Raw genomic sequence first — 26,899 nt, forward strand, 5'->3', positions numbered from 1 at the left:
GACTATTATCAGGTGGAACTAGACTTATTTCTCCTTACCAGATTGACCTTGACTCAAAATTCTTTCATCATATTAATCTCTAAAATCAAATGCATCTTTTTCACCCTGGTCTTCTCCCCTAAAAATGTTTCCATTTCCCACAATTTCAAAGAAAAGCCAAATGTCCACAGTCTCAACCCATTTGGCCTATGTGACCATTTTGTTATTGTATAACTACCATACGGCTATCATTAGGTGGATACCATTACAGTTTTTCTCAGTCGCTATGGTACATTTCTCAGATCAGAATGGAAATTCTCAAAACTCACGTTCAATCTTCAAATCATTGTGGCACTTGTGCACATCAAAAAAGCAGTTTCTCATTTCTTTGAACAAGTTGCAAATGCTTTAGTACATTCATGAAAATGATTATGCATAATTCTCTGCTCCTTCCTATATTATCAATTGCTTATGTCTCATCTCATCATCATCTCATCTTCATCCGCTTATCCAGGGTCGGGTCGCTTATAAGAGATTGCTTATGTCATGTTGATCAAAATGTATTGTAATGGGTCTCTAATGAATAGTCTCACGCCCACAACATTTAGGCTTTAATTTATTGCATAAGTCTTTGGATGAAAAATGGTTGAACAAGTTGTCACAATATGTAAAGCAGCTTTCTATACATTTCCATTAGAATTTTTTTCTAAATCTGTCTTGAATTGGTAACTTGCTACCAGGTGAATCTTGGTTTTCTCTAAAGAAGGAAAATGCGTGAAGTGTTAGATCAACCAACGATCAACCAGTTTACTGAATTAGATCACAGGTTGCATCTCATGAACCATGAACTGGCAAGTATATATATAGCTGGAACACAACGCAATCTTACATATCTGACAATGGAAGGACAAGGAATTGGGGTCAACAGCCACGGAGAAGAATAAGAGGAAGAGGAGTAAGGCTGCGTGAGAATGAGAATTTCTGGCCCAACAGACAGGAACGTCAGGTGGTTTAGGAAGACTGCACTGTAATTCCCACAGCAATGGATTTACAGTTTACCCTAAGGAAATTGTCCTTTGTTCACATTTCTAGCAATGACATGACCTATAAAACAAATTACAGTACAAACAGTCAAAGCGTAAATGTGAATCAGGTCCAGTCTCTTGCAATCAATCTCCCACATACACTGAGGCGTAACTTACTATTTACAATAATAACAATGTCTTCAAATCTTTAGCCACAGTTTACATCAGAACATCCCTCCAGGGTACACTGTTATATTGACAGCATGACTAAGCAATTTGACTGTCTTATTCGTACACAATGACACAAGGAGTTGTCATTCTGATCATGGCACTGACATGTTCATTGACACAGATATTTACTTTTGAGAGATGAACTACGGATTTTTAGCAAGAGACAGGCTTTTGCAGGTTATCCATGGTCTTTTGCTATTTGTACGAATTGTTTTGAGAAATGCACTTACTGTTTTGTTGAGGATGATTTGAAAAATGTACCAAAGCGACTGAGAAAAGCTGTAACAGTGCAAATGTTCAGATCTGTACCCTTAACCTAACCCTTAATTATATTGTGAAATGTGTGCTTGGAGTTTTCTTGATATTGTGTGCTTATTAATCGATATTTTCACCATGTGAAGGTGAAGTTGTAATTTTCTGATTCTGATTCAGTCGAAACTTCTTCTCACCACTAGATGTCAGTGATGGATTTTTAGATTGTGTGTTAACGCGTTTAAACCTCATGAAGAAAACACACTCTCCTCCCACCAAAATGGCACTGTCCGGTGGAAGTCTTTGCTGTCGTTTGTCTCTTCAAAGAATTGGTCTATTTCAACACAATTGGAAATCGACCGGGCATTATTTTCCTAACACATATCTTCAATCAAGGTGAACATATGCCAGATTTTCATTATTTGAACATTGTGTGTCTTGTTGTGGCACGCGTGTGTTAATAATGTGCTGATATCCCAGCCCACATCCTAAATCACCATTTATTTTAATGACTTCCTCCTTTTATAATGATCCAGATTGTCCCCGTGTAGACAGTACAAAGCCTCGGACTCCAGCCAAGGCATCGGTCGACATGTGTCGTCAAGATTGCAGGTGGCAAATGTCAAATATGAGAATTTCCTCAAAAGGAAATTTCCGAGATTTTACAAACTCTATCGCACTTTTACTGAAGGTAAAACTACGCCTGATCTGTATTGACATTGTAAATAAGTGGCTGACCGGTATTATGCATGCATACATTATAAAACCTCCACTATTGGCTTAATCAACTACCATGGTTGTAATTTATGTTATTCATAAAATGTGACCTGTTAGGATTTAAACTACTCTTCCAAGATGGCAAGGAAGTGAGCAGGATCCAAACCAGACTGGTCACAGGGAAGGTGACATGGGAGGACTTGCCATACCGAGAAATGGAGAGGCTGAGGCAGGTAGGTCAGAAGCACTGAAGTTATCTAAGGTGGTGTAATATACACCATCATGTATTGAAACATAAATGGTATGATTGCAATATTAGCATTTGATTTTTGATTAAATAATAGGAACATTTTATGTTGGGATCGAAGTGCCTTTTTCTAAGTATCCCTCCGCCTGAAAGTTACTGAGCTTGATCCCTCGTTTGTACAGACCCCTGTTGGCATTCTTGAACAAGAGGTCTAATCCTCCACCTGATCTTTAATAACATTCGAATCACTCCCTAAAATACTGTAGTATTACATTGCTTAATTGTGGATGTCAATGATTTGCTCGTGTAGTAGGCCCGCTAACAAAATAATCCTAATCATTAGTTAAAAATGTAGTGTTTTTACATTTTATATAGAAGCGCATTAAGTTAATGAAGTGTTGCAATAGAAGTTGGCACCTGCCGTTTTAGAAGCATACGAACGTACTGTAGATGTAGCCAAAAGCCTTCAGCCGAATGTCGCCACTGACATTCAACTTTCTCTCACAGTTCCGCAGAGACCTGATTAAAGCCATTCCACTCGTGGTGATATCCATCCCTCCATTCGCCAATTACCTGGTTTTCGTCCTGATGTAAGTTTGCGCCTATCTTTGTGTTGCAGGGTCAGTAAGGCTGTTCCCAAAGACGCGGAACACTCAATGTAACTGAGGGCACTGTGCAACATCTTTTTTAGTAAATTTTCACCACATTAAATCTGTCATAGAGTAGTTTGTCCTTCAATCTAACATTGATTCATATTTTCTGTGCGGTTTGCACCCCCTCCATTTGTCTTTTCCATCTAACAAAGCATGTTTGCCTCTTCCCAACTAGGTACTATTTCCCTCGCCAGCTCCTGGTACGCCATTTCTGGACCCCGCAGCAGCAGCTGGAGTTCCGTGGCTTCTACCACAGCCAGAGAGCGGGGCACACCGGGGCTGTGCTCCAGGGCATCCAGGACACCGGCTACCAGGTCAAAGACAGCCGCCTCCAGAGTCGCCTTCAGGACCTCTGCACCCAAGTAGGTCAATGTAATGAGGCTCTCATGATACGACTGTAGTTCTAGTCATGGTGGCATGATTTGTTAGACTCGAAACAATGTGCGGAGGATGGTTCCTGGTAGTAATCTGAAAAAAACATTGTGTTTTTCAGGTGCAGAATGGAGCGCACCCAAAAGTGGCTGATATCCACGGGGTGCGGGCGCTGTTCTCCGGACCCCCTCTGGGTATGAAGAGGATGAATGTAGAGCACATGGTCAGTACAACTGGAAGTAGTCCTCACTCCGCACTCTTATGCCACGTTTCCACTGCAGGGTGCAGTACGGTTCGGTTCGCCTCAGTCCGGTAGGGAGGGGGCGGTATAGCCCAACCCAGTTCCGAGGTCGCGTTTCCACCGCCGACAGTACCCTTTATGGTAGGCCGGATGTCGATCGCCGCGGCAGCTACGTAAACATCATAGCAGCGCGACACAGTGTAGCCTGCTCAATAAAAAATATGGAAAAGTTGAACGCGACACATTAAACCAAGAGCTACCATGGAAGTCGTCCGGCAACAGTTCCTGGCCTTTATGCTTTTCATATGGCAGTTAATCAACTTCCGAATGCAAGCTTTGTTTGACGAAAGTTTGGAGGCTGAAAGCACAAGGACAAGGCTACTGTTTGTTTGTTTTTAACCCCACGGCGCACGGAAGTGACGATTCTGTCGACCAATCAACGGAGGGGGTGTGTAGCTCGAATTTTCCGGCACCCTTTCAGGCGTCTCAGTACCCCAACGGAGGAGTACTGAAGACGAGGGCGAAACGAGTACGGCTCAGTCCGGGTCACGCCCACTTTTGGCGCTGGAAACGCAATCCGTACCGCACCTTTGCGAACCGTACAGCACCCTGTAGTGGAAACGCGGCATTAAAGTACAGCTTCGGGGCTTTTCAACCGCAACCGTTTTCCTATCTTTAGGGAGTAAGAGACTAGTAAAAGTAGTACAATATTGAGTGAGAACGCTGCAGCTATAATCCTCTACAATGGGCTGCAACGTAATCCTTTGGTGCAAGAGCACCCTGTCAATGTACATCCTGTTAAAGGGCTGGTTTTTTTCCACTGACCGGCAGGTTATATAAAGATATACAATATGGAAAGGATCCCTACACAGAAATGCAAAGTTTCTTTACCTTTCGCTTGATCGGGTCTATTTAGGGGTCCGAGCAACGAAGCATCATGGACCCCGATTTATTTATTTTCCTGTACCGTACATTTTTTCCCCAAATTCTGTTAAAGTCATACTGCAGCCTATACCGTAAGTCGAAAACTCTTGAAATGTTCAGGTATGGTTACCAATAACCCCCACTACCCATAAACCCAAATTTGTGGTACTGCACTCCAAGGTGGCGTTATTGTAAAAAATAATGAATTAGTCTTATTTCTCCTCACTAGATTGACCTGGGCTCACAATTCTTTCATCATATTTATCGCTAAAATCAGATGCATCTTTTTCACTTTTGAAAGTGTCATCGTTGAGTGTTCGAATCCCGATTAGAGCATTAAGAACAAGCTGTACATGACATTCGGCCATTGCTCTGCAGCCCACTCACCTGAAAGCCGAGGCACAGTATGGCATTAAGGGGAACATCTTCATCAGCATCTTTCCTTCATAATTATGTCATATTTAGATATCTTCCGTTAGTGTGTTCTTGACACACTTATGGAGTCTCCCTTCATATTTTCCAAAAATGTGATTGTGTTTCTTAACAATGTACATCACCCTTTCCTCGTCATAAGAATTGAATTGTTCAGAATCATCTTGTACTGCAAATTTCACAATTAAAGGAAACATTGTTCCTTTGTACTTGACAGTTTGATCGTTATCAAATTGAACCCAGGAAGTATGTGCCACTACTTAATTTTCAAGTCTTTGAAAAAGCGCAGGTTCATCAGTGTAGTGACCACAGACCTCTTTCTCTCTCTGTGGCCAACCAGAGGCATATCTGCCCCCTGCTCTTCCTGACGCCCCGCCTCCCAGGCTTCCTGATTGGCAGGCGGCTCAACAGTCACGCTCTGGAATTGCTCTTGCTGGACCGTGCCCTGAGACGCCTTGGACCTCATCAGCTGAGTGACTCTGAACTCAAACAGGTCAGGACATTTAATCAATGACTGGGCATCGTTGAATATCCCAGGAATGCACAACCCCTCCCATGGCGCAGTATAGAGCAGTGTTTTGTTATGGTAGTTCAAGAAACTGAAAGAGTTCTTGCATTCTTTGTCATGGTGTCGAGTTAAGCCTTTTACCCCCCCCCCCTCTGTCTCCACAGGCCTGTTATGTCAGAGGACTCAACTCAGACGATCTCGATGCCAACCAGTGTCGTGAGTGGCTGTCCCAATGGCTACAGGTCACGGCTCCCTTGAAGGGTATCTATGTTCTTTACTCCTCACACAACCAATGTAAAGTGCCTTTACTGTTGTCGATGTCTCACGTCCGGCTTTCTGTTTTTCTACCATAGGGAACGAGGGCTCTCTGCTTCTTCACAGCATGGTTTTACTGTCGGCCAACTACCCACGACGCTTCAGTGGCCAATGAGAAGACTGGTCGTGTGCCGAACAGTCGTGTGCCGAATAGCGCAGCAGGCTTGGTTTTCTACATTATAAAAACCAAAAATGCTTTACAAATATGAAAATGCTCCAAGAGAGGATCCATTGTCTTTGACATCCATATCCTGAACTCCAGGGATCGTGATGTTTAGAGTAAAAGATTTACAGTGGATTGAAGTGAAGGGTGGTTGCAGTTCTCAATAATTCAGGGCATGTATTGGCATCAACCGCTTTTTCTCCGAACCAGTCATGGCTCGTACCTCAACTTAGATTGATTCTAACGTCAGACAGGGGTAACGATAGACCAACACAAAACAAGTTGCCCTGCTCTGTATGTTTATAACTAGCATGTTTTGTTTGAAGTGTGAACATTGCAAATTATATTAGTTTTAATTTATTTATTATTCCTTCGTTGACCATGTCTTTCATGTTCTACTGCACATAAGCTTTCACTATTAGGTTTAAAATGTATAGAACATAGGCTTAAGGTTTAAAAATACAATCTAAAGTTATTGAATATCGTCCAAATGATGTTAGACATGCAATGTGGTCATCATTTGGGGAATCGACTCCTAGATGTTTCCGCTCTGGTACATCGTAGATAGACCCACGTGGCTTCCCTTTGGGCGTAGCACAATAACACTCCGTCTTACAGAGTTGTGATGCCCCTTTTTTGATGGCCTTGTTTACTTGATGTGTCTTTGAATGAGAGGCTTTGCAGTGGATCTATTTCTGTTGAGCAGAATATACTTGCACTGAAAAATACAACGACCTGGCTTAAACCTTTTTCTTTTTTACAAAGAACTGCACAACATCCTTTATGGTGCAGTTCAAGCGCTTTGTCACTCGTAAATTGTGAAAGAGGAAATGACTTGTTTCCTAATGTAATACCAGGAAGCCTAACACCACAGTTCATTTATAGTACATTTTCTCAAAGATTATGTTGAAAAAAATATATAAAGATATTCCTATACCTACATATATATATATATCGTTTTGTTTGATTCTGAAGTGCTTTTAAATATGTTTTGCCAAGATTTGAAAGAAAATGTGTCCTAAATAAACTGAGACAAAGAAGGATTTTTCTTTTAATGTGTTATATTGTTCAATCATAACAACCAGAATAGTATTATTGGAGTGGAACACAAAATACAAGAACTTACTTCCTAGTTTTTGGAATTCTGTCCCTAAATATGCATGGTGCTGTGGCTATTGCAGATTTCCAATGATATGATATAATCAATTACAGATCATAAAAAGTAAACATTGTTCTATATAAGGCGTCAGCGCCAAGGAAATGTGAGGGGTAAATATTCTAAGGTGAAGCTTCCCAAGGTGAAGAGGTGACCTGAACAGATACCTACTGCTCAGGCTAAGGCAAAATCACATGACTTCATAGCCACTGCGGATGGCCTTCATCAGCATGCAGGAAAACACAACGCCCATGATCTGCAACAAGCACAAACCCCACATGTTTTAGGTACTGCACTCAATGATAAGAACCAATATAATACATGCCATTAAAGCTAGGGTATGCTTTTTTAGGTCATGTTAAAATTCTCTTTCAACCCAACGGAGATCAGTAAATCAAATGCTGAACCTAATAAAGACAAATCTGCAATCTGTGGAGGTTGAAGCCCGTCCAATGATTGTGTTCGGCCAGAATGAAATGATTGGAGGGCTACAAGGCTAGGCAGTCCTATTGCTAAACATGCAAGCTTCTCATTCTCATTCTGTTTTGGGGATGTGTTTAATAATAAATGAATGGAAAATACATACCTGTATTATGGCAATAACGACAGCAGCAATAACAATCCACATCAGATTCTTCATCAGCGATTCCTCAACCGCAGTGTGGCAGCCCTAGTTAAATGAAGCAAAAATGTTCAAACCTGTTCAGCAATTAATTAGTTTAAAAAAAATGTCAAATATTGTATAGAATACTTAAAATGTGAAACAGATTTCACTTTATAGCACCACGTTAGACTCATGTAAACACACAGCCCTGCTTCTCATGAATAATCAACGTAACCCTTTTTTTATGCAAGTATACATAGTAGTATGGTTCTCCTTTTTCGTTCTTCATCATACAGCGTAAAATATTAAGATAATTAAATAACAAAAAATTAAGGGCTACAGATTTAATGAAGGACAGTTTCATGAGCAGCAGAGGCCTGCGTTACAATGAGTTTGAGGTTGGATGGGCTTCTGTCCCATTTGGGATGCACACAGCCTGGGAAGGTGTGAAGAGGTCCTCAAAGTGTTTTAAGGTCAAATTCCCATTAACTTTGTATACAAATAAAACTTCTAACTATATTATCTTATGTTGAGTTCCATTAAAAGTATTAAAACCTAAAAACTAAATGTGGGTGTTTACCTGCAGGTGTACTTTGAGACCATCATGGAGTTCCCCGACCCCGCAGCCCTTGGAGATGTTCACACAGCAGGAGTCAGGGACTGTATTGTTATCTGCCCAGAAGTGGATCCAGTCTGACGAGTTATCGGAGCCACAACACTTCAACTAAGAACAAGTTGAGGACAATAGAAACACCACATGGGAATAAATAAAGTGTTGGATTGAACATTTGTATCGCATGTAAGGTTTCTACAGTTTGGTGACAATAAAGAAACATGATACATTCGCATGATATCAGCAATGATATTTCTACGGCTTTGAAAACTGCTGCGTCGATGTTTTCCAGAAACCCTCAGCAGCAGCAGCAGCAGCAGCACAGGTGACCTGATAACATCAAGTATATATCTATGTGTGACCTCAGAACGTCTGTATATTCTGCTTGTGCAAATAAGGGTCAGGGGGTAATAGATGGGCTTGGTTCCTACGATCTCAACCTTGTGTATATAATACCAGCTGAAGTCCATTGTGTACCCAAGCTCTGCAAAACAAGTCAAATATCATGACGTAAAAGTGAGCAACATATGTCCAATGTCAACATCAGGACCCATTTATACAATGTCTATGCACAACAGGCAGCCGGATGTGGCTGTCGGATGAGGGTGTTGTTACACTGGGTAAATACTGAGTGGCGTGCACTTGACTCACATCCTCCTGCATCTTGTCCACAGTTTGTTTGATTTCATCCGTGGTGTTGTACTTTGCGATCAGTTGGTGGAGACCCTCCCGGACCTCTCCTTTAATCTATATGACGACACCGTGCAAAGCGGAACGAGTTAAATGAGCCTTGAAACACATTATAGTCACATCACAGTAGGTCACCCTAGACCGAAGTGGCAGACTCACATGACCCCTGAAGATGTATCCGGCTATAGCCACTCCGATCTCGACGAGGATGATCAGTAACAGGAGGACGGCAAACTGGGAGAATAACACAAAAACCCAACGTGAGAGTCGTGTGTGAGTTTGATGACTGAACAAAAACAACAGTTTAGTCGTGAGGATGGTGGCCTACCGTGGTGACCATGCAGTAATTCTCCTTCCAGGCACCGCAGCAACCACAGAAGGCAATTAAGAAGATGACGACACCCACGACTATCAGGATGATAGGGATCGCCGAGGCGGTGGCGTCACTGATGGACAGGGATTTGTGCAAGGCTACCTGGACCAGGACCCCCACCACAATCAGCGCCAGGCCACACAGCTGCAGACAGACGGGAGGACACAGGGTGGATTAGGATACGGTTGTGGTTGATATGAAACAAAGATGAATGGTTGATGGTACAGTATGATGTGCATACAGTATGCCATTTGGTGGACACTTTCATCCAACGCATTTTACAACACCCCGAGTGCAGAGGTTTCTTAGCGTCTCCAGTGAGAAACAGATCCCTTACTTGGCAAGGTAATGCCATGCTCTACGGATAGGACTTCACATATGGAGCGGTTCTTCTTTTCAGCTTAAAGCCGCGTACATTTAATGTCATGAGGCGCATATTGAAAACGGCCAAATATTATAATTGTAAAAAGGAATTCGATCAGACATTGTAGGCCTACTACGGTCTTTCTGCTAGGACCACACTGGCAAAAGTATCAAATAATCATAATGTTGACATTAAATATTTTGACCCTAAATCATTGTCAATTTGAAAATATTTACTGCACATTTCAAGACATATATGCCTTACACTGCTTCAGAGCATGGATGTATTTTATGAACAGTGGTAATTGTTGTGCAAACCTATGACATACTCAGAAGGATACAAGTGGAGTTACCCGATCCGTCCCCTAGCATGTTTTCCAACTAACTGACTAAACCAAGGGACGTTTCCTTATTGGTAGACCACACCAATGTAAATATTTGGTTAACACTCAGGTAGCTGCCCTATAGTGAATAGTGTTAGAAAAGCATGGAAACCAATAGTGTTTAAACGAAAACTTTTATTACTCAGCGACTCACAGAATCGAAATACAGCTATTTTGGTTTCCTTCCACATGAATTGAAAATAAACGTATAGTGTGCTTTATTGCGGCTTATGATTAAAATGTCATAGAAGCATTAATTAATGTGTGAATTAAGTAAAATGTATTGATATCAATAAGTCACATGACCAAGTTACACATTGAAATATGGTCACGAGGTTCACATTCCACTATGCACTGCCACCTCTTTATCCCTCATCCTGCTATAACACAGGCACAGCCCCACACGCCATCCAGATGATGCATAAACCTAAATTAGATATCAAGCGGAATGTCAAATTGTTTGTGCTGTTATGACTTATCTATTTGCCAATCGCCCCCACGTCACTTCTAGTAACCCTTAAACACATCACTACATCATGACTCTAAGCGAGGACGTCTACGGTTTCCTTCCTCCTTCAACAGCCATTGCAACCGCTTCAACGACTTCCCAAATTCCCATGTTTATCACACACAGACCATGTCCGGAAAGCACAATCTTTCCGAAATTAAAAATATAATTAAAACCAAGAAACTGCTACTCACCCAAAAGATGAAGTTGAAGAAGAATAGCAGGTACTTGACACATCTGATTCCCCCCTCTACACCCATGATGTCGAGGAACACAATCCTGAAACACAAATAGCGCATATTAGGAAAAAGCAGAACCATGCCCACATATTGACATATTCCAGTCGGTTTCATCATATTACCACGGAAATCGGAAATGTAAAATATATCACAAGATATAGTTGCTCAGTTTATGGAAAGATAATCGAGAAGTCTACAGTCATACGGCTTAGCAATGTACACACTATTTAAAAGTGACATATTTATGGGTTGGAGGCTGGATTTGAAGAAAATGATGGGACATAAAAGCAGCTTTTACGAACTTGTCGCGTTTTACTGCGTTTGTTTTTCCATGACTTCACGTCGTCACGAACTATGAAAGAACATGTAGAATCATGTAAAATGAGGTTGAGGTTGTCCTCACCACTTCACCTTCTAGTAATCACAGTAACAATAGGATCTGAATGAGGAACAATATTGGATCCACGCTTTTACTTGCGTAGGCCTAATCTGTGGTGCGGATAAAAATAATATTTACGATACAAACCACTATGAAAGTCTGGGGGCATCCTTAATTGTTAGTTTTTCAGCCTATGTCTACATAAGGCTCAACTTCAACAAAAACATTGAATACGAGATCGGCCAGTAAATCACTTATTTGTGAACCTACCTTTTGAGGAAAACTCTTGCTTGAAGGGTCGAATCGGAATAACGTTTCTACTGAAAACTAGATCAACTTATCGGTTCGGCGAAGTCCCGCCCCTCCGCTACCGCGGTCTGAGTCTGACCGTCGGCGTTCTGCGCAGCCAGACATTATTGGAGTGTTGAGAAACCAGAAGACGAACGAACGCTATTTCAAGCGCGCTTCTATTAGGGTAGTTACCGGTAGTGTATAGGAGCTGGAGTTGGATCTGTAAAAAAAAAGATCCAGGTTAACCTCTATTCTGAAATAACCCCGTTGAATGTGATATTGTTTTCTTTTTCGATTATTCGTCGAAATATTCGCTTGTATCTGCCACGTGGATATCTGGTTATGTCAATACACATTATTACAAAAGATGCGGACCTAAGAACACAAGTTGACGCATTCAATGCAGTAGGCCTACGTAATAAATGCTGATGCAAGAATTCAGGGATTTCTATGTTTTCTATAGTTACTGTAACTAGAAGCATAGTTTGAAATGAGGCCTAAAATGCACAGGTGTTTTTAAACTGCTCTGCCATTGCACCTATTATAACTTGCTATAGTCTCTCTCTCTCTCTCTCTCTCTCTCTCTCTCTCTCTCTCTCTCTCTCTCTCTCTCTCTCTCTCTCTCTCTCTCTCTCTCTCTCTCTCTCTCTCTCTGTCTCTGTCTCTGTCTCTGTCTCTGTCTCTCTCTTAAAAAAAACAAAAAACTTATTGGCATGAAAAACCAACCTTTACATTACCAAAGCAGATGAAACATTAGGAGGTCAAGATATAAAACATTAAACACAAAATATGTATACTTATCAAATACTAAATATATAAAAAGATAATTGTGGAATACTAACAATTCCAGAACAAACAGATAAATTAAAGATACTCTGTACATACACTGTATTTACAATTTAGAGGATATGTGCATAATCCAAACAAAGATCAACAAAGGTATGCCAGTGGTTCAAGTCCAGTGTGATGAGTCTGTTTATGGAGAGTTTACAACAATGTACGATCACAGAGGCAAGATTCGTCACGTGTGACCAGTGAAGGACCGAATCTGGCCTCCGTGATTGTCCATTTTTGTATTTCTCCCAACAGATATGACAGTCTGTCACCTCTTGGGAGCCGGGTCTGTCTGTGAGGTCCCTTCTCGATGGCCAGTCTGTGTCCACTGAGTCTGTACCTGGTCAAGGGTTTTCTGAGTTTTGGGTCAGTCACGATGGTCAGGTATTCTGCAACTGTTTATTCTCTGTTAAGAGACAAGTAGCAATCCAATTTACCATACATTTTGGTGGATTCGTCTATGTGTGTGTACAAATATAATTTAATCTTTTAAGAGCACATATTATATGTTTTTATTTTATTCTCATTATTATTATTATGGACTGCTAATTACTACACTGGGTATTATTTACACTGTACAGGCCCTGCATATATATATATATATATATATATATATATATATATATATATATATATATATATATATATATATATATATATATATATATATATATATATATATATATATATCTGTCTCTCTGTCTATCTATCGATATGATGCTTCATTCTTGCTCACCAACATTCAAAACATAATTCAATATTTGACACTCAAATGGATATGTTTTTGGATAACTGGTCGATTGAAACTAAAACCACTTCCACCAGCTGTCACATTTCGAGTCGCGTTGTGATTGGTTAAGTTCTCCCTGCTAATACGGAAAGAGATGTAAAACGAGGGCGGGACCATTGTACATCATGGCGGGACACATGAAAAAGACAAGCAGGGTCCTAGCATCAAGTGCACACTTGTTCGTTTTCGTGATATTGGTATTTTCGCTTCCCCCGAATCTGTGCCAAGACGCAAGTAAGTTAAACTGTGGGCTACCATCAAAGCGAATTGATCTCAAATCAAGCACGTTGTTGCATAAATATTAAGGCACAGCTAACTTATTGGCTAACAAATGTGTGTGGACTTGAACTTAAAATGTGCTATATCGAATCTCCGATTAAACGCAACTTCAATTTGCTAAGCTACTACCAGTACAAGATTTATGACATACCTTGAAGCCTGCACACATCGTGTCCAACCGGACGGTTCTAGGTGCAACAAATCTGTGATTGTTTACAGAAATGTTGTTGCTTCATGTTCAGCTAACACACCTAAAGCGATCTTCAACAAACTTTCCATTTTCTGGTTAACGTTCAGTACATGCTGAAGCCATTCAATAGATATGTATGATGCTGAAATGACACTGAAAACCTTGTTCTCACCACAGGTACCAAGCCGCGTATAATCAGTATCCAGAATGGGAAAGAACTGGTTAAGTCGGGGACTAACCACTTCTGCTACACCAATCAAAGGGTGCCTGACTGGAGGCAAACATGGACAAGCATTCAGGTAAAGTTAGTAATGGTTAAGTTCATTTCCTGTCGGGTTTTAAGGGATTGGTCAGTTGATTTAAAGGTGGGCCTATTGTAAATACCTCTGATAAAACTGATTGGGTATTGTTGATATAGGTCCGTGTCTGGAGTTCACAACAACTCAAGGTGACAGTGGCTGAGGATGAGGAGACGCTGCAGGAAATGGACGGTCTTAATTTCTGGGGCCTCGTACAGCGCTTCATCAGCGAGCAGTCCAACGACACCACGCTTGCCATCAGTCTGTTCAGCATGAAGACATGTTTCAAAATTGCCCCCTCAGATGAGGCTTCTTCCTACACCGTGAAAGCAATCTGCAGTAAGTGGGAACATGGGGCCAAGATATTATTCCTATCCTTTAATATATATTTTAAACATATCCATATGTAGAAGATGATAGACAAAATGGAAAGAAACAACAACATCGATACATTGTTTAAATTAGCTTGCTAGGTTTGACACACTGCAAAAGAAAAAGCATGTATTTGTTTTAGAATCACTGAATCTTTATTAGTCTTCTCATTAGGGTTAACGATTATTAGTGTAACGAAACATGTATGAATCGGTACGGACTAGTTACATGCTGATGATGGACTTGTCAATGAATCAACCAATTGTTTTGGTGCTGAGCTCAAGTTGTGATGTGTGCCTCCTTTGCAGGATTTGACATCTATCTGTTCCTTGTGTTCCTCGCTGGACTGTTACTGTTCTTCTTTGCAGACTCACTGAGCAGGTACCGTTTTAAACCACTGTTCCATTGCCTCTAAAGCCTGACTGCAGGTACTACGCAACTTAGTAACTTGCCAACAAAATGGGTTATGCAATATTAGATATTGCACTTCATAACACAATAAAAAATGTAAGTCTGATACTTTTTCTATTTTTAGTTATAAAAAAGATATAGTTGCTGCGGTGAGCCTTTGGACGGCAGGCATTAAAACAGGATGCATAGGCTCGTCCTAAATGTATTTTTTTTTTATTAAGGAGTCAGATATTCTACTACTCGGCGGGCATGAGCACAGGCATGATCGCGTCCCTCGCCATTGTCATCTTTATATTGGCTCGGATTTTGCCAAGGGTAAGGGCAGTCTTTTTTTCTCAACGCTTGAATGTACCAAATTATCAGTTTAAAATCATGGAGATTTTTCCCTTGTTCTCAATTTCTTCTTTTTGTTGTTGCAGAAAAGTCCTTTCTATGTGCTGTTGGTTGGTGGCTGGTCCTTCTCAGTCTACGCGATCCAGCTTGTCTTCAGGAACCTCAAGCCAATTCTACAAGAACACTGGCACCTGGCTTTTGGTACCTAGTTCAGAACTTCAAGTGTACCAATAAATGATCGTGTTTGGTTGATAATAGTGGGTGTTGTGTGAGAGATTCGGTTGAACAAAGATGGATGCATTGGGGGAGTACAGCAATTATTAAAAACATAAATTCAAACCGATCGTAGGATCTCTTTTAAGTGAAATCATGACTTTCTTAACGTGCACTTCTCCATCATTCAGGCTACATGGCAGTCGTAGGATTCATCAGCTTTGCTGTGTGCTACCGCCACGGCCCCCTAGTGGAGGAGCGGAGCATTAACATCCTCACCTGGACACTGCAGCTGTTTGGACTGCTGCTTGTATATGCTGGGATTCAGATTCAGCAGGTGGCGCTGGCCATCATCGTGTCAGCCTTCTGCGCCAAGAACATGGAGTACCCGGTGGTGTTCGCACTGGCTGCGTGGCGGTGAGCGTTTCAATAATACACTACACACCCAGAGTTTCATCCCAAGGATCATAGATTGTTGGATTTGTTTTCGATGTCAGCAAGAGGGTGAAACATCTTTAAAAAGATACGAACCAACCAGTTGTGGGATTGCTCCTGTCTGCAATGCTGTTCTGATACAATAGTAACAGAGATTTGTTGAACTCTGGAGTCTAATATAAATGGGAACTCAAATGGCCAGATCTGCCATTTGAAGCCCAGTTTTGTGAGACATAAACTAATGAGTGATGCTGTGATTCGCTTCAGCCTCATTTCTAGTGTGAAATAACCCATCGGGGCTTTGTAGAGTTGGGCCCCGTTAGCCACGAAGCTGGTTCTTATCTGTGTTTTTTCTTTTGCAGGAAACTAGGACTTTCCCACCGCATCCGCTGGAAGCGTGAGCCCCGCCGGCTGCTGACTGAGGAGCAGTACCAGAGGCAGGGGGAGGAGGAGACGCAGAAGGCCCTGGAGGAGCTGCGGAGGTACTGCGCCAGTCCGGAGTGCAGCACCTGGAAGGCTGTGTCCAGGATCCAGTCCCCCAAAAGGTTTGAGAAACACCGAGCGATTCCTTCCCACTTGCAAGGTAGTTGTGAAACCACGTCAGTGATCTCCCCTTAAGATCCTTGTATCGCCAGAAACATTAAGCAGCATACCAAGCCTGCTGATCAGGACTATTGATCTATCGATGGTGTTTGATAGTAGCTTTTATTAGCCTAGGAGGAGTTGTTAACCTTATTTTCCTTCATAGTCATATCTGACAAAGCACGCCTGTTTTGCATTGTTGCAATGTCTCGCTGGCGGACACTATCTGACGTTAAAACATAATTTAGTCCGATTTTGTCCCCTATGTCAATCACCTGATTTTATTTTTATTGTGTCTAAAGAAGTAAACTGAATGTATGGAAATGTATTTCAACACTGTAGTGGGATTCCCTAGAGCAGCAGTCACCAACCACCTGGTATCAGGCCGCGGGACATTCCTAACCGGGCCGTAGGATGCGACATAGGTAAAAAATATAATAATCGGATTTAACCGCGACATGGAGGGGCGAAAAAGGGATTTTTGCGTTTGCGGACTCCCGCCGGGTTGAGCTTGGTCTTTGGAAGCTGCTGTCTTTTTCTTCAGCACAAGAGGCGCGACCAATGGGCCTGGTTTAACTGACTCTGTACGCAATTTGCTGCTTGCCGTTGTTTCCCTGTCGTCATTGTGTTAAACCAGCCCATGGCGCACCATGGGGAACAGCCAGTTTGGTGATTGGCCCCCGCAAAAAAACGTATCGAAACTAGAAAGAAATGTATTGCTCTTCTCCAGACCCTTCTGCGTCATCAACACGCCCAGTGAAGTGGAGTGATAAATACTGACTTTCTACTCATTCACGTATAAGGTCATTTACACTTCCTACGGAGAAAATGCTACTTCAGGGGTAATATTATTCAGGAGATTTTCAGGGTACAAAACTGTTCCAAGAAAAATAAAACTACTAAAACAGTCCGCAGGGGGAAAGGGGATATATCCATATCGCAAGTCATTTGGAGAGGCTCAAGGAATGTTTCGAATTTAACGTTTTTTATATGACAAAATGACCGACCTGCCGTTGCTTGTCGAGGTCAGAAATAGTCTCTTCCCTCCTTTTTATCGCAATTTGTACAGTCTAAAGACGGAACGTTACCTGGGAGTGTTTGTCGACGGCGGAGCCGTTATGTTTAAAACTTAACGTCTTACCTGGGCGAGTGTCGCTGTGGTTCTTACCTACCTGTGTGTGTGTGTGTGTGTGTGTGTGTGTGTGTGTGTGTGTGTGTGTGTGTGTGTGTGTGTGTGTGTGTGTGTGTGTGTGTGTGTGTGTGTGTGTGTGTGTGTGTGTGTGTGTGTGTGTGTGTGTGTGTGTGTGTTCTTACCTGCGCGTTTGTCGGTGGTGGAGCCGTTATGTTTAAAGGCGAGTGTCGCTGCAGTGTGTGCGTGTGTGTTCTTACCTGGGCGCATGTGTATACTAGTATACCTCAGCAGATGCAGTCTTAATGGTGGATGCATTTTGTGCTATAATTACCAACAAAAACTTAATGGGAATGTAAAGTGAACTTTAATATAATAAAACTGTCATAAATAAAAACGCTAATAATGTTGAGATATATTATGAAATATGAAATATTCTAGGCTACTTTTTGTGGAAATCTGAGTCTGGAATCTGCCCTCACCTACATCAATCAATTACTTGTCATTGTTTTCTCTTGGTGTGTGTGTGTGTGTGTATGGAAACGTGATCAATTGAAGACAAACTAATAGGCCTATGCGAGTAATTAGGGTTATGTCACGCCTTTCAATTCTCGGAGAAGGAGAGTTAGGATCAGGTCGATGAACAGGTCGCGGATAGAGGACTACAACGAGGAGCAAAAATTATATTTGCTGCACTGCATTCGAGGTGTTGTGGACACGGTGGAAAATCCAAGGAAAGACACCACCACCGCGCTCCGAAGAAAGGCTGTTTGGGATAATCAGCATATAGCCAACATAATAGTCGCCTGTGCAGTCCTCCACAACTTGGCCATCGCCTGGGATGAGCCCCGTTTCCCTCAGCCAACAGGCCTTGAACTGGCAGACTTTAATACCTCTGCTGGGCCCGATGCTGCTTATCTAGCAGGAAGTGCATTTCGCCAAGTCATTGTCTCTAACCATTTTAGTTAAGCATTGACCTTTTTTATGTTTCGTTGAATGGTACGATCCTCTGTGTGTTCATTTATTTTTTTACATACAAATAATCTGTTCTTTGTAGAGTTTTAGTTGGGCACTTTAAGCAACTCCTATATTGTAGCCTGTATAGTACTGAAGGCCTATCTGGTGTAATAAGTGTAAATGTATCATACCTATTAATAATACATAAAACTAATTCTGTGTCGGTTATGATGGAGCCTTGTTTCGTCCTGCAAACTGGTTTTGTCTCCTCTAAAACCACGTCAGTTTCGAGATTAACACTAACGCGCAAAAAATACGCCCTCTAGTGTCTGATGTGAATTTCTCTGAAGACACAGCAATTGAGATCATGGTAAAACGCAGCTGCAGGTTAAACCACAAGTACCGTACATATGACACAGCAATGGAGCTTAAGACGTCACGTGACTTCTTGAGTTTAAAACCGTGTTAAACTCTAAAAAGTGGCTAAGCTAGCGACGGAGCAATTGCCCCGTTATGTTTAAGGGCGAGTGTCGCTGCGGTGTGTGCGCGTGCGTGTGTGTTCTTACCTGGGCACGTGTCGATGGCGGAGCTATTATGTTTAAAAACATAACGTCTTACCTGGGCCAGAGTCCCTGTGGTGTGTGCACGTGCGTGTGTGTTCTTACCTACACGTTTGTCGATGGCGGAGCCGTTATGTTTAAAAACATGCGTGCGTGTGTGTGTTTGCTTGTGGTGTATTTATGCGTGTGCTTTTGTGACCTGCTTGGCACATGAGTAACTGGTGCGACAGGGCTGCTATTATCGTAGTAAGATATAATAAACCGGTATGGCGATATTGTCTCAACTACTTATCTTTCAAAAATATACAAAAAATATAACTCTTACTACCGGTATATCGCCCAGCCCTAACATGCACAACACTATATGGCAATATCAACAAATTGGCAACACCCCTGCAAAACGGGGGGTATCAAACAGGTCCTTGGTGCTGAAAAGGTTTGGGATCCCTGCCCCAGAGAACTAGGCCAGAAAGTAGGAAGGAATAGAAAATGGCTTCACATTACTAATGCATTATTTGGAACACTAGAGGGAGACGGAGCCTGTGAAGTGAAGCAGTGTTGTGCTCATTCACAGTAGAGAACACGCCTTCTTGGGTTTAGTTACTTGGGGAGGGCTCTGACTATACCTTTCATTCATTCTAAGTCGCATTGCTAATTATTGTAAATATCTCTTAACTTTATTTTATATGACCGTTTTTATTAAGGTTCAAAGCGGCTTGTCACATAATCTGAAATTTTCTGCTATGTATGCATTTGAATATTGAAAAGTAAGCAGCTGATACAAAAGTTACCGTCGAACACTGCTAAAGATGGGATGTATACCTTGTTTCTGATTGGCCATTGTATAGGTTTGTTTGGTAAAAAAATAATCATTTTAAATGTTGTATAAAACTGAATGTTTGCTCCACAAATCCTTATGCTTATGTTATTGTTTCATTGACCAACAGATTTGCAGATTTTGTAGAGGGCTTGTCCCACCTGAGACCAAATGAGGTGGCTGTCCATGCACAGGAATATGGGTTTGGAGGATCTTTCCTGGAGGATGAGTTATTTGACAGTGATGAAGAGGAGGAAGATCCAGACGAGAGAACTTTTTCGAGAAGACTTTGACAATGGAAAAGTATTGCACTGTAAAATACGGAAAGAAGACTCCGCTTGGTCTTGTGAATGTGGTCGGAAGACAACAGGAGTTCACTGTGTAGCACACTGACCTGGTACTGTGGTCCAGGGGGTGCTGTTGCAGGAAGAGAACGGGCCCTCTCGGGTTCCAGTGGACCAACGATGAATCAAGCATCTTTTTTCTTTTAAAGTGCTACACAATATATGCAGAGCAAATTGTGTTCAAGAGTCGCATCAGGCCTTCATTTTTTTTTTTTTTTTGCAAATCTCTGGGTAACTTGTTTTAGTAATTTGAGAATGTAGCCAACTCTTGCGTCCGCCGACCTTATGAGTTTGTATCAGAATGTTTGTGATTAAGTATTTTGTTGACTTTAAAGTGTTACTGAAATGTATGCATGGTTTAATTCTTGGCAAACATACCTTCAGTGAACTGTTTACAGCGTCTAGGTTTATGCATTGTTAAATGCTCTTTGCATTTACAGTAAATGTTTGAGGGAATGGTTTTTTTTGGAAATTATTGACTGGTGTTTGGATATGTAGTCCATAAAATTTATTTTTTTATTCTGTTACGGCAAATAATTAAAATTTAATATGAACCAAAGTATTTTGTTCAACATTCAAATGTGTCACTGTTGACAACTTTTCCAGTTTAAATCAGTATTTGGTTGCTGTTTTGAAATCTGCTTGGTAGGTAAATGGTATACATTTTTTGGGGTACACATAAATCAATTATATTTCCTAGAAAATATATACCACAGACCGTGGGCGGAAAATGGTTAATCGCACCCATTTTTATTCGACTCGCTACCTTTAGTATGGTCAATTCTATTTTCTGTTCATGATTTGCCTGCATCTTTCATCATTTTTCATCTTACAAATTATTGGAGATTCCATATCGGTCAAAAATACATGGTATTCACATATCTTAAATATGATCATGTGCTGTGTTCAGTCAAATGCATGAACCCTTTAGTCAGCAGCAGTAGCCTGGCAGACGGTGAAACTAAAAAGTGGAAGCAGAACCTGGGAAAAACAAGTGGACGACCTAATTCCCACCCCGGGTTAAATGTCAGTCACTAGGTAGATCAATTGATTTGAAAGGGATTACCATGTGGTCCACTAGTTTCACTATGTCCGTGTGGGCATTCTCAAACTTCCTCATACCTTTCCTACCGGCTGCACTTTATAGTTGAAAACAAATACGCCCACAGACAAATTGTTGCAAACGTTTACAACCTGTGTGTCGTAAAGATGAGCCCCTATTTATTGCTTAACTCTCTTCACTTGCGGTAGATTGGCATGCACAGCAGTTGTTTTCCCATGGGTTACTTTTTCCCCAAACACGTCACCGCTGAGACCACTGAGTGCAGGCGGACACGGGCTAAACTAACGGAAGGAGGGGGAATCCCTTTGGATTCAGCAGAATATCAAACACATTGCGGTGGCTACCACCATGCAAAGTGCTTGGAGTTCCCCACAGAAATTAAACCCGACTCTCACTCTAGCAAAATGGCATTACTGATAAGAAATGTCAAATACTGACAATTAATGCTGCATGAAATGCGGGACAACATAATAAAAATCTACTTGATTATGGTCATCACTGCATGCATTGTTCAGCGATTATTTTCAAATAAGCACTAAGTACTGTAAGTAAGCATAAGTACTACAGGCAATCAGCCCTTTTCCCTGTCACAATACTGTTTATATCTAGCACATACATAACTACACCGCAGCAATCAAAATCCTATGCATAAATAATTGTGAGACTAATGAGTGACACGATTTGAAAAGATAACCGCAATGCTGCCTTTAAAGTGTAGCTTTATTGATCCTAAAAAAGAATCTGTAACAAACAGTTTTTTAAAGAGATGCAGCCGGTCAGCTTCTACAAGAAGAAACATTTGCCGCCACATCACCGGAGAGAGACGGATATTCCAATGTCTGACAGCTTCCAATCTTAAATAGGGAATGCTTATAGAAAATAAAAAGTTCACCTAGATCTTCATAAACCTTCAGCTCAGAACAGCAGTGTGTTTTTCCCCCCCTATTGTTAAGCAGCAGGAAAACTGTCCATTCTTAAGATGTTTCCCCATCCCGGCATCTGGACAGCGAACGCCCCGTCCGTCCATCGCGACCTTCCAGACCCGCGGGTGAACGAGCGCCTCAGTATTTGTTGATCCCAAAGATCCGTACTCCATGGAGCTGAGGGAGCTTCGGGAGGAGGACACTGAGCAGGGAGCTCGTGTTCACCATGAAATGAGTGGCGTCGTATTTTGTGTAGAAACTGGCTAGGATATACCTGCGGTGAGGTGAGAGGTAAACGGTGAACAGTTAGCAGCAATTGTTTTCCTCATAATGACCATGTGGTTACTAGTTGAAGTTTTAACATGTGAACTGTTGCGAGTCAGATGTAGAGTATTTTTAAGGGGGCTGAAACCTTTGTTGATTTCTCCTTTTGGAGAAGGGACATCCTGTTCTATTTTATCTTCTCACACTGTGTGAAAGTAATAACCCCACTTTTCGATTCCACAAGTATCGAGGTTTGAAAAAGTTTTGTCATATAAATTGGACTTAATTTGCATCTCCTGCATTTGTGGGCTAAAATTAATTTGTGGGCTAAAATGCAACCAAAGTTTCCCTGTTTATTCACAAACAAATGTGTGACGATTTTCACTGCTCACTTCGTTAAACTACCTCACCACAGAACGATAATGCTTTTTGCCATAAGCAAACTCAACAAAGGGGAAAGAGCATACTTACAAAATGATGGGTGAGATAGTGAGGAACTTTCGAGAAGACGTGAACTGGATGCCGTAGTCCATCTGTTCCCAGTGTGTCAGCAGACGAGCTTTACCTTGGTCTGGGGTCTCAAAGGGAGTGCCCTTTACTGTGTGTAGGAACAAGTACATTACCTGTGGAGTCAAGATATATACACTCTTAAAACCATTGCTCAGTATTTGCACAATGTCACATATCTGGAAACATTGGTGGTGTTTACTGGAAACCCCAGTTGGAGATCGACCCATAGACGGTGAGGGAGGAATGTACTCATGCAATTCGTCAAGGGTGCACAGAAATAAGAATGCAGTGGCTTTGCACTGCATGAAGAGAACCAACAGAACAGTTTGTCCCTTAATGTTTTGGAAAGATTTAGGGGCCTGTCAGACAGGTGTGCAGCGGATTCAGACCACAGTATTATTACGTGTGACTGAGTCCCTGGAATACCCTCATCGTTCACACTCTCCATGGCCTAGATTTGATTAGACATGGTTTTATTGTTAATGAGTCAAGAAGAAGGAGCCAGAGAATAGTTTGTGACACTATCGAAATGGACACATTCCAGTCGTTAAAGGTGCAACAATAGTTGACGGATCATTTCCCGATGTGGAGCGGTCCTCACCAGGTTGTGGATGACGTTGGTGAGGGTCCAGACCAGCGGCACGGTGATGAAGGGGATGCTGAGCAGCACCACGTGCAGCACCACGGTCAGCAGCAGGTAGCTCAGCCAGATGCCCCTGCTGTTCATCACCCGCGTGTTGGGGTTGACCTCGCTGTGAGCTACGCCCACGTTCATCTGGAACCATTCAAATAGATACAGTCACAAGGAAGCTTTCCGGCCATATGCATGAGAGTTAATAGACCGAGTCAGGACCATAAATGCAGGAGCAGATGTACACACATGTACACACTCGGTTGTCCTTGTTGTAATGTATTGTCTGTGCTAGATGCCTGGCTGTTCGCGCATGCCAAGGGTGGGTATGGGAGCTCAACACGCTGCTGCCCAGGCCCCTCACTGTTTGGGTGGGTATGGGTGACTGAGCGGTGGCAAGCGGCCGGGGGTTTGGTGTCAGGGGTTTGTGTTGTTATGTGATGTTTTGTGATGGTCTTTATGTTTATGCACACATGCATACAATGTGCTGCTCACGTAATGAGGCCATGAATCTGTGTAATGTTGATCTTGATATATGTAGTTCTTTTAAAAAATATTTTTGGATTATCTTTTTCAGAAAGGCCTGAACAGGGACTGTGGTTGCAAATAAGCCAACTGGCTAGAAACCTTCTATGCAACACATCTACACACGTTGTTATGGCATTGACTGATAATTATGTAATAATTCTCACAAATAATTGAATAATTAATCATCCCAAATTATGTAATAATCTGCTCTGCATGGTCCCTGATAAATAACTACTAATAAATAACTGTAAAAAAAAAAAAAAACTTTTTAAGAGTAAAAGAAAACAGCAGAATCTATCATAAGGAATTAAACTAGCAGGATCAATGCATGAACAACGTTAATTTGAGTGAAAATGTGTTTTTAAACAAATAAAAAGGAACCCGCTTAATGTTGGTGCTTGATCTGAAGTGGGAGATTCAAATCATGTTGAGACCACAGATGGTTATTACTGTTTATCAGTAAGGAATGGGAGTAGAATGCAGTAGAACTTATATAACTTATATTTTGCTATATAGATGAAGGTGGTTAGGTGGGTTGAAGAACAGTCATGGAGCAATTCCTTCTAATGCCTCATAAGCAGAGCTTGAACTACAGGAATGCTGTGTTTTTCTAGAATAAGGCCCGGAGCTCCGCCCGACTTAATCGCAATGTATAACAAAACATGCGCTGACGTTACGACACAAGACTGACATCACCATTGTTGTAACGCACTTTAACGATTATAGCCAAAGAAAGTGGCACACATTACATTTACAATTTAATCACGTTTACAATTGGACAATGTAAGTGGATTGCCTAAAAGTTTAGAAACTTGTACATTTTCTAAGCAAACGTTCTTAAACCAGCTAAGTTAGCTGCAATGTTTGTTGCTATTCGCCCTGTTGACATACAATTAAATTGCAAAAATATGCCAATAGACTCAATTCTTTTAAAGGAGTAAAAATCGTCCGAAAATAATGTCTTCGACGACACGATCAATTATATTAAACACTTTGTAAGTATACAGAGAGAACTCACCTTCCTGTTGGAGCGCACCAGGAAATGACTACGTTTTCGACCACGCCCACTTTGGTGTCATCACAAAACGCTCAAATGCTAATTCTGAAGCCATCCTATGAAGTCTCACCGGGTCTATTATACTTTTTATTTCTTCTGGTTTTGTACAGCAATAACAATAATAATGATCATAATGATTCCTTATGATGATGATTAATAATGAGTACTATCTATTCATAATTATTAATATTTGTAATTATTATTAGTTGTTGTATGGTACTTTGCGTCCGTAATTTAATGGATGACCAAAACAATGATTTATTCATATAATTACGTCATCTCCATTGAAAAGATAGATTACCTAGGTTAATCATATTTACATTGGTGGGAACAGGATTACCCTGAACACACCTGTTTACTGTATGTGTGCGCGTGGGTGTATGTGTGGGTGGTTGGGTGTGCACATATGTGTTTGTGTGTGTGTGTGTGTGTGTGTTTGTGTGTGTGCACGTGTGCGTGTGCGCGCGTGTGTGTGTGTGTGTGTGTGTGTGTGTGTGTGTGTGTGTGTGTGTGTGTGTGTGTGTGTGTCTGTGTCTGTGTCTGTGTGGGGTACGCATAACAGCTTCCTTGTTGTGGTTACCTGGTTATATGTTTGTTTCCCTTCAAGTTCCCTTTATATGTATTAACATATGGTCGTGCTATAATAGAGACCTTGATATTGCATGATGTAATACAACCTCTAGATTCTTCCCAGTGTGAGGAATGTTTTATGGAAAGCACGTCTTCCTTATAACTTTGACAAGTTGTTGATGATGGAAGTTCATTCATGTTCCTCAATCACTTCTGCCTTCACTTTCTGACGAATTCAATCAGTCCCAGTTCTTTTGCGCTAAGAATTTTTCGATGACATCACATTTAATGCTGACAATCATTTTATTGATCAGAAAAGGTTATCCAGTTCCATTCAGTAATTAAGGTTGACATTATGAGATTAAATAATTAGCAATATATCTTAATAAATAATCTGCAATATATGAATAGGTATATTTCATAGAAAATACAATTCAAACCAAGTAACATTTCAAATGCACGAAACGTATATTGATTAACACTGTGAGCATATACCACGTCATCCTGAGATGACTAAGGAACACATGTCTCTAATTTGACCAATGTGATCATTCAAGACTACTGATTATCTCCCCCCTCGCTGTCTGGCGGCGGGTAACACTGTGCAGAACGTTGGGCTGCTTCCTGGGTCTACATGCACTGACCAGCAGAGCCCTGGCTGTGCTTGGCTGGGTCACCCAGGGCGAAGACACGAGCGGCGAGGATGGAGAAGGAGAAGAGCCTCTCCATGACATAGTGGCACAATTCGTCTTCCCATACGTCCCCCTGGTCCAGCGCAGTGGGAGCGCTGAACTGTAGAAATAAGACAACACAAATTTGTTAAACACCACCTTTTGTTATACAGGATTCATGTTTGTTTTCTGCCCATGGTTTATGTTAAATTGATCAGAAAACTGGTGTAACAACCCATGCATTATCTTTAATACGCCCTGTTAGATAGTTATGATATTCACATTGACAGTATATATAATATGATATCTACGCACCTCGCTGGGGGGTAATTTTCCTGTGGCACTCGCACAATTCCTCATGTCTGTGTAGAACTTATCCAGCGGTTGTTTTATCTTCTTGGTGAACTTGGAACAGACTTGCAGTTTGCCAAGCTGCTCCACCTCAGACTGGTACATCCTCAGCACAGCAGACATCTTCA

General features: G+C 41.5%; 4 protein-coding genes across 5 annotated transcripts; 2 read left to right on the forward strand and 2 right to left on the reverse strand.

Moving 5' to 3' along the window:
• Positions 1-1,732: 1,732 nt before the first annotated feature.
• On the forward strand, positions 1,733-7,120 carry letmd1 (LETM1 domain containing 1). The gene is made up of 9 exons (XM_056588187.1): positions 1,733-1,883; positions 2,024-2,178; positions 2,322-2,437; positions 2,959-3,041; positions 3,280-3,466; positions 3,598-3,699; positions 5,414-5,566; positions 5,746-5,842; positions 5,935-7,120. Exons 1-9 carry the CDS (start codon positions 1,738-1,740, stop codon positions 6,009-6,011), a joined length of 1,116 nt encoding a protein of 371 aa, XP_056444162.1. The 5' UTR covers positions 1,733-1,737; the 3' UTR covers positions 6,012-7,120.
• A 161-nt stretch (positions 7,121-7,281) lies between these two features.
• On the reverse strand, positions 7,282-11,746 carry cd63 (CD63 molecule). The gene is made up of 8 exons (XM_056588198.1): positions 11,638-11,746; positions 10,944-11,028; positions 9,451-9,639; positions 9,282-9,356; positions 9,084-9,179; positions 8,400-8,543; positions 7,802-7,885; positions 7,282-7,471 (listed from the first exon to the last, which is right to left on the reverse strand). The coding sequence occupies exons 2-8, from the start codon at positions 11,007-11,009 to the stop codon at positions 7,406-7,408; spliced, it is 720 nt and encodes a 239-aa protein (XP_056444173.1). The 5' UTR covers positions 11,010-11,028; positions 11,638-11,746; the 3' UTR covers positions 7,282-7,405.
• Positions 11,747-13,351: 1,605 nt separating this feature from the next.
• On the forward strand, positions 13,352-21,715 carry nemp1 (nuclear envelope integral membrane protein 1). Of its 2 annotated transcripts, XR_008895329.1 has the most exons (10): positions 13,371-13,516; positions 13,929-14,050; positions 14,170-14,389; positions 14,731-14,803; positions 15,055-15,148; positions 15,253-15,367; positions 15,571-15,796; positions 16,177-16,359; positions 16,739-16,821; positions 19,990-20,080. XR_008895329.1 is itself a non-coding variant. In XM_056588169.1 (9 exons), exons 1-9 carry the CDS (start codon positions 13,408-13,410, stop codon positions 20,150-20,152), a joined length of 1,305 nt encoding a protein of 434 aa, XP_056444144.1. In that variant the 5' UTR covers positions 13,352-13,407; the 3' UTR covers positions 20,153-21,715. The 2 variants fall into 2 exon arrangements, 1 of the variants encoding a protein (XP_056444144.1); XM_056588169.1 differs by lacking the exon at positions 16,739-16,821 and having other exon boundaries at positions 13,352-13,516; positions 19,990-21,715.
• ormdl2 (ORMDL sphingolipid biosynthesis regulator 2) lies at positions 19,992-25,193 on the reverse strand. Its single transcript, XM_056588211.1, has 4 exons — positions 25,141-25,193; positions 23,565-23,738; positions 22,925-23,076; positions 19,992-22,463 (listed from the first exon to the last, which is right to left on the reverse strand). Exons 2-4 carry the CDS (start codon positions 23,736-23,738, stop codon positions 22,328-22,330), a joined length of 462 nt encoding a protein of 153 aa, XP_056444186.1. The 5' UTR covers positions 25,141-25,193; the 3' UTR covers positions 19,992-22,327.
• Between the last annotated feature and the right edge of the window lie 1,706 nt (positions 25,194-26,899).

Source organism: Gadus chalcogrammus, chromosome 1 (genome assembly GCF_026213295.1).
Source record: "Gadus chalcogrammus isolate NIFS_2021 chromosome 1, NIFS_Gcha_1.0, whole genome shotgun sequence".
Lineage (NCBI taxonomy): Eukaryota > Metazoa > Chordata > Actinopteri > Gadiformes > Gadidae > Gadus > Gadus chalcogrammus.

Excerpts from the sequence above, each read along its gene's own strand:
- nemp1 (XM_056588169.1), top strand. The coding sequence starts at position 13,408 with ATGGCGGGACACATGAAAAAGACAAGCAGGGTCCTAGCATCAAGTGCA. Across the intron at positions 15,149-15,252 it reads TGGCTCGGATTTTGCCAAGG|AAAAGTCCTTTCTATGTGCT; the intron begins GTAAGGGCAGTC and ends TTGTTGTTGCAG. Across the intron at positions 16,360-19,989 it reads AGGATCCAGTCCCCCAAAAG|ATTTGCAGATTTTGTAGAGG; the intron begins GTTTGAGAAACA and ends ATTGACCAACAG.
- letmd1 (XM_056588187.1), top strand. The coding sequence starts at position 1,738 with ATGAAGAAAACACACTCTCCTCCCACCAAAATGGCACTGTCCGGTGGA. Across the intron at positions 2,179-2,321 it reads CTATCGCACTTTTACTGAAG|GATTTAAACTACTCTTCCAA; the intron begins GTAAAACTACGC and ends GTGACCTGTTAG. Across the intron at positions 3,467-3,597 it reads TTCAGGACCTCTGCACCCAA|GTGCAGAATGGAGCGCACCC; the intron begins GTAGGTCAATGT and ends TGTGTTTTTCAG.
- ormdl2 (XM_056588211.1), bottom strand. The coding sequence starts at position 23,738 with ATGAACGTGGGCGTAGCTCACAGCGAGGTCAACCCCAACACGCGGGTG. Across the intron at positions 23,077-23,564 it reads CCAACGTCATCCACAACCTG|GTAATGTACTTGTTCCTACA; the intron begins GTGAGGACCGCT and ends TTGACTCCACAG. Across the intron at positions 22,464-22,924 it reads ACTATCTCACCCATCATTTT|GTATATCCTAGCCAGTTTCT; the intron begins GTAAGTATGCTC and ends ACCTCACCGCAG.
- cd63 (XM_056588198.1), bottom strand. The coding sequence starts at position 11,009 with ATGGGTGTAGAGGGGGGAATCAGATGTGTCAAGTACCTGCTATTCTTC. Across the intron at positions 9,357-9,450 it reads ATTACTGCATGGTCACCACG|TTTGCCGTCCTCCTGTTACT; the intron begins GTAGGCCACCAT and ends TTATTCTCCCAG. Across the intron at positions 7,472-7,801 it reads TCGTTATTGCCATAATACAG|ATCATGGGCGTTGTGTTTTC; the intron begins GTATGTATTTTC and ends TGCTTGTTGCAG.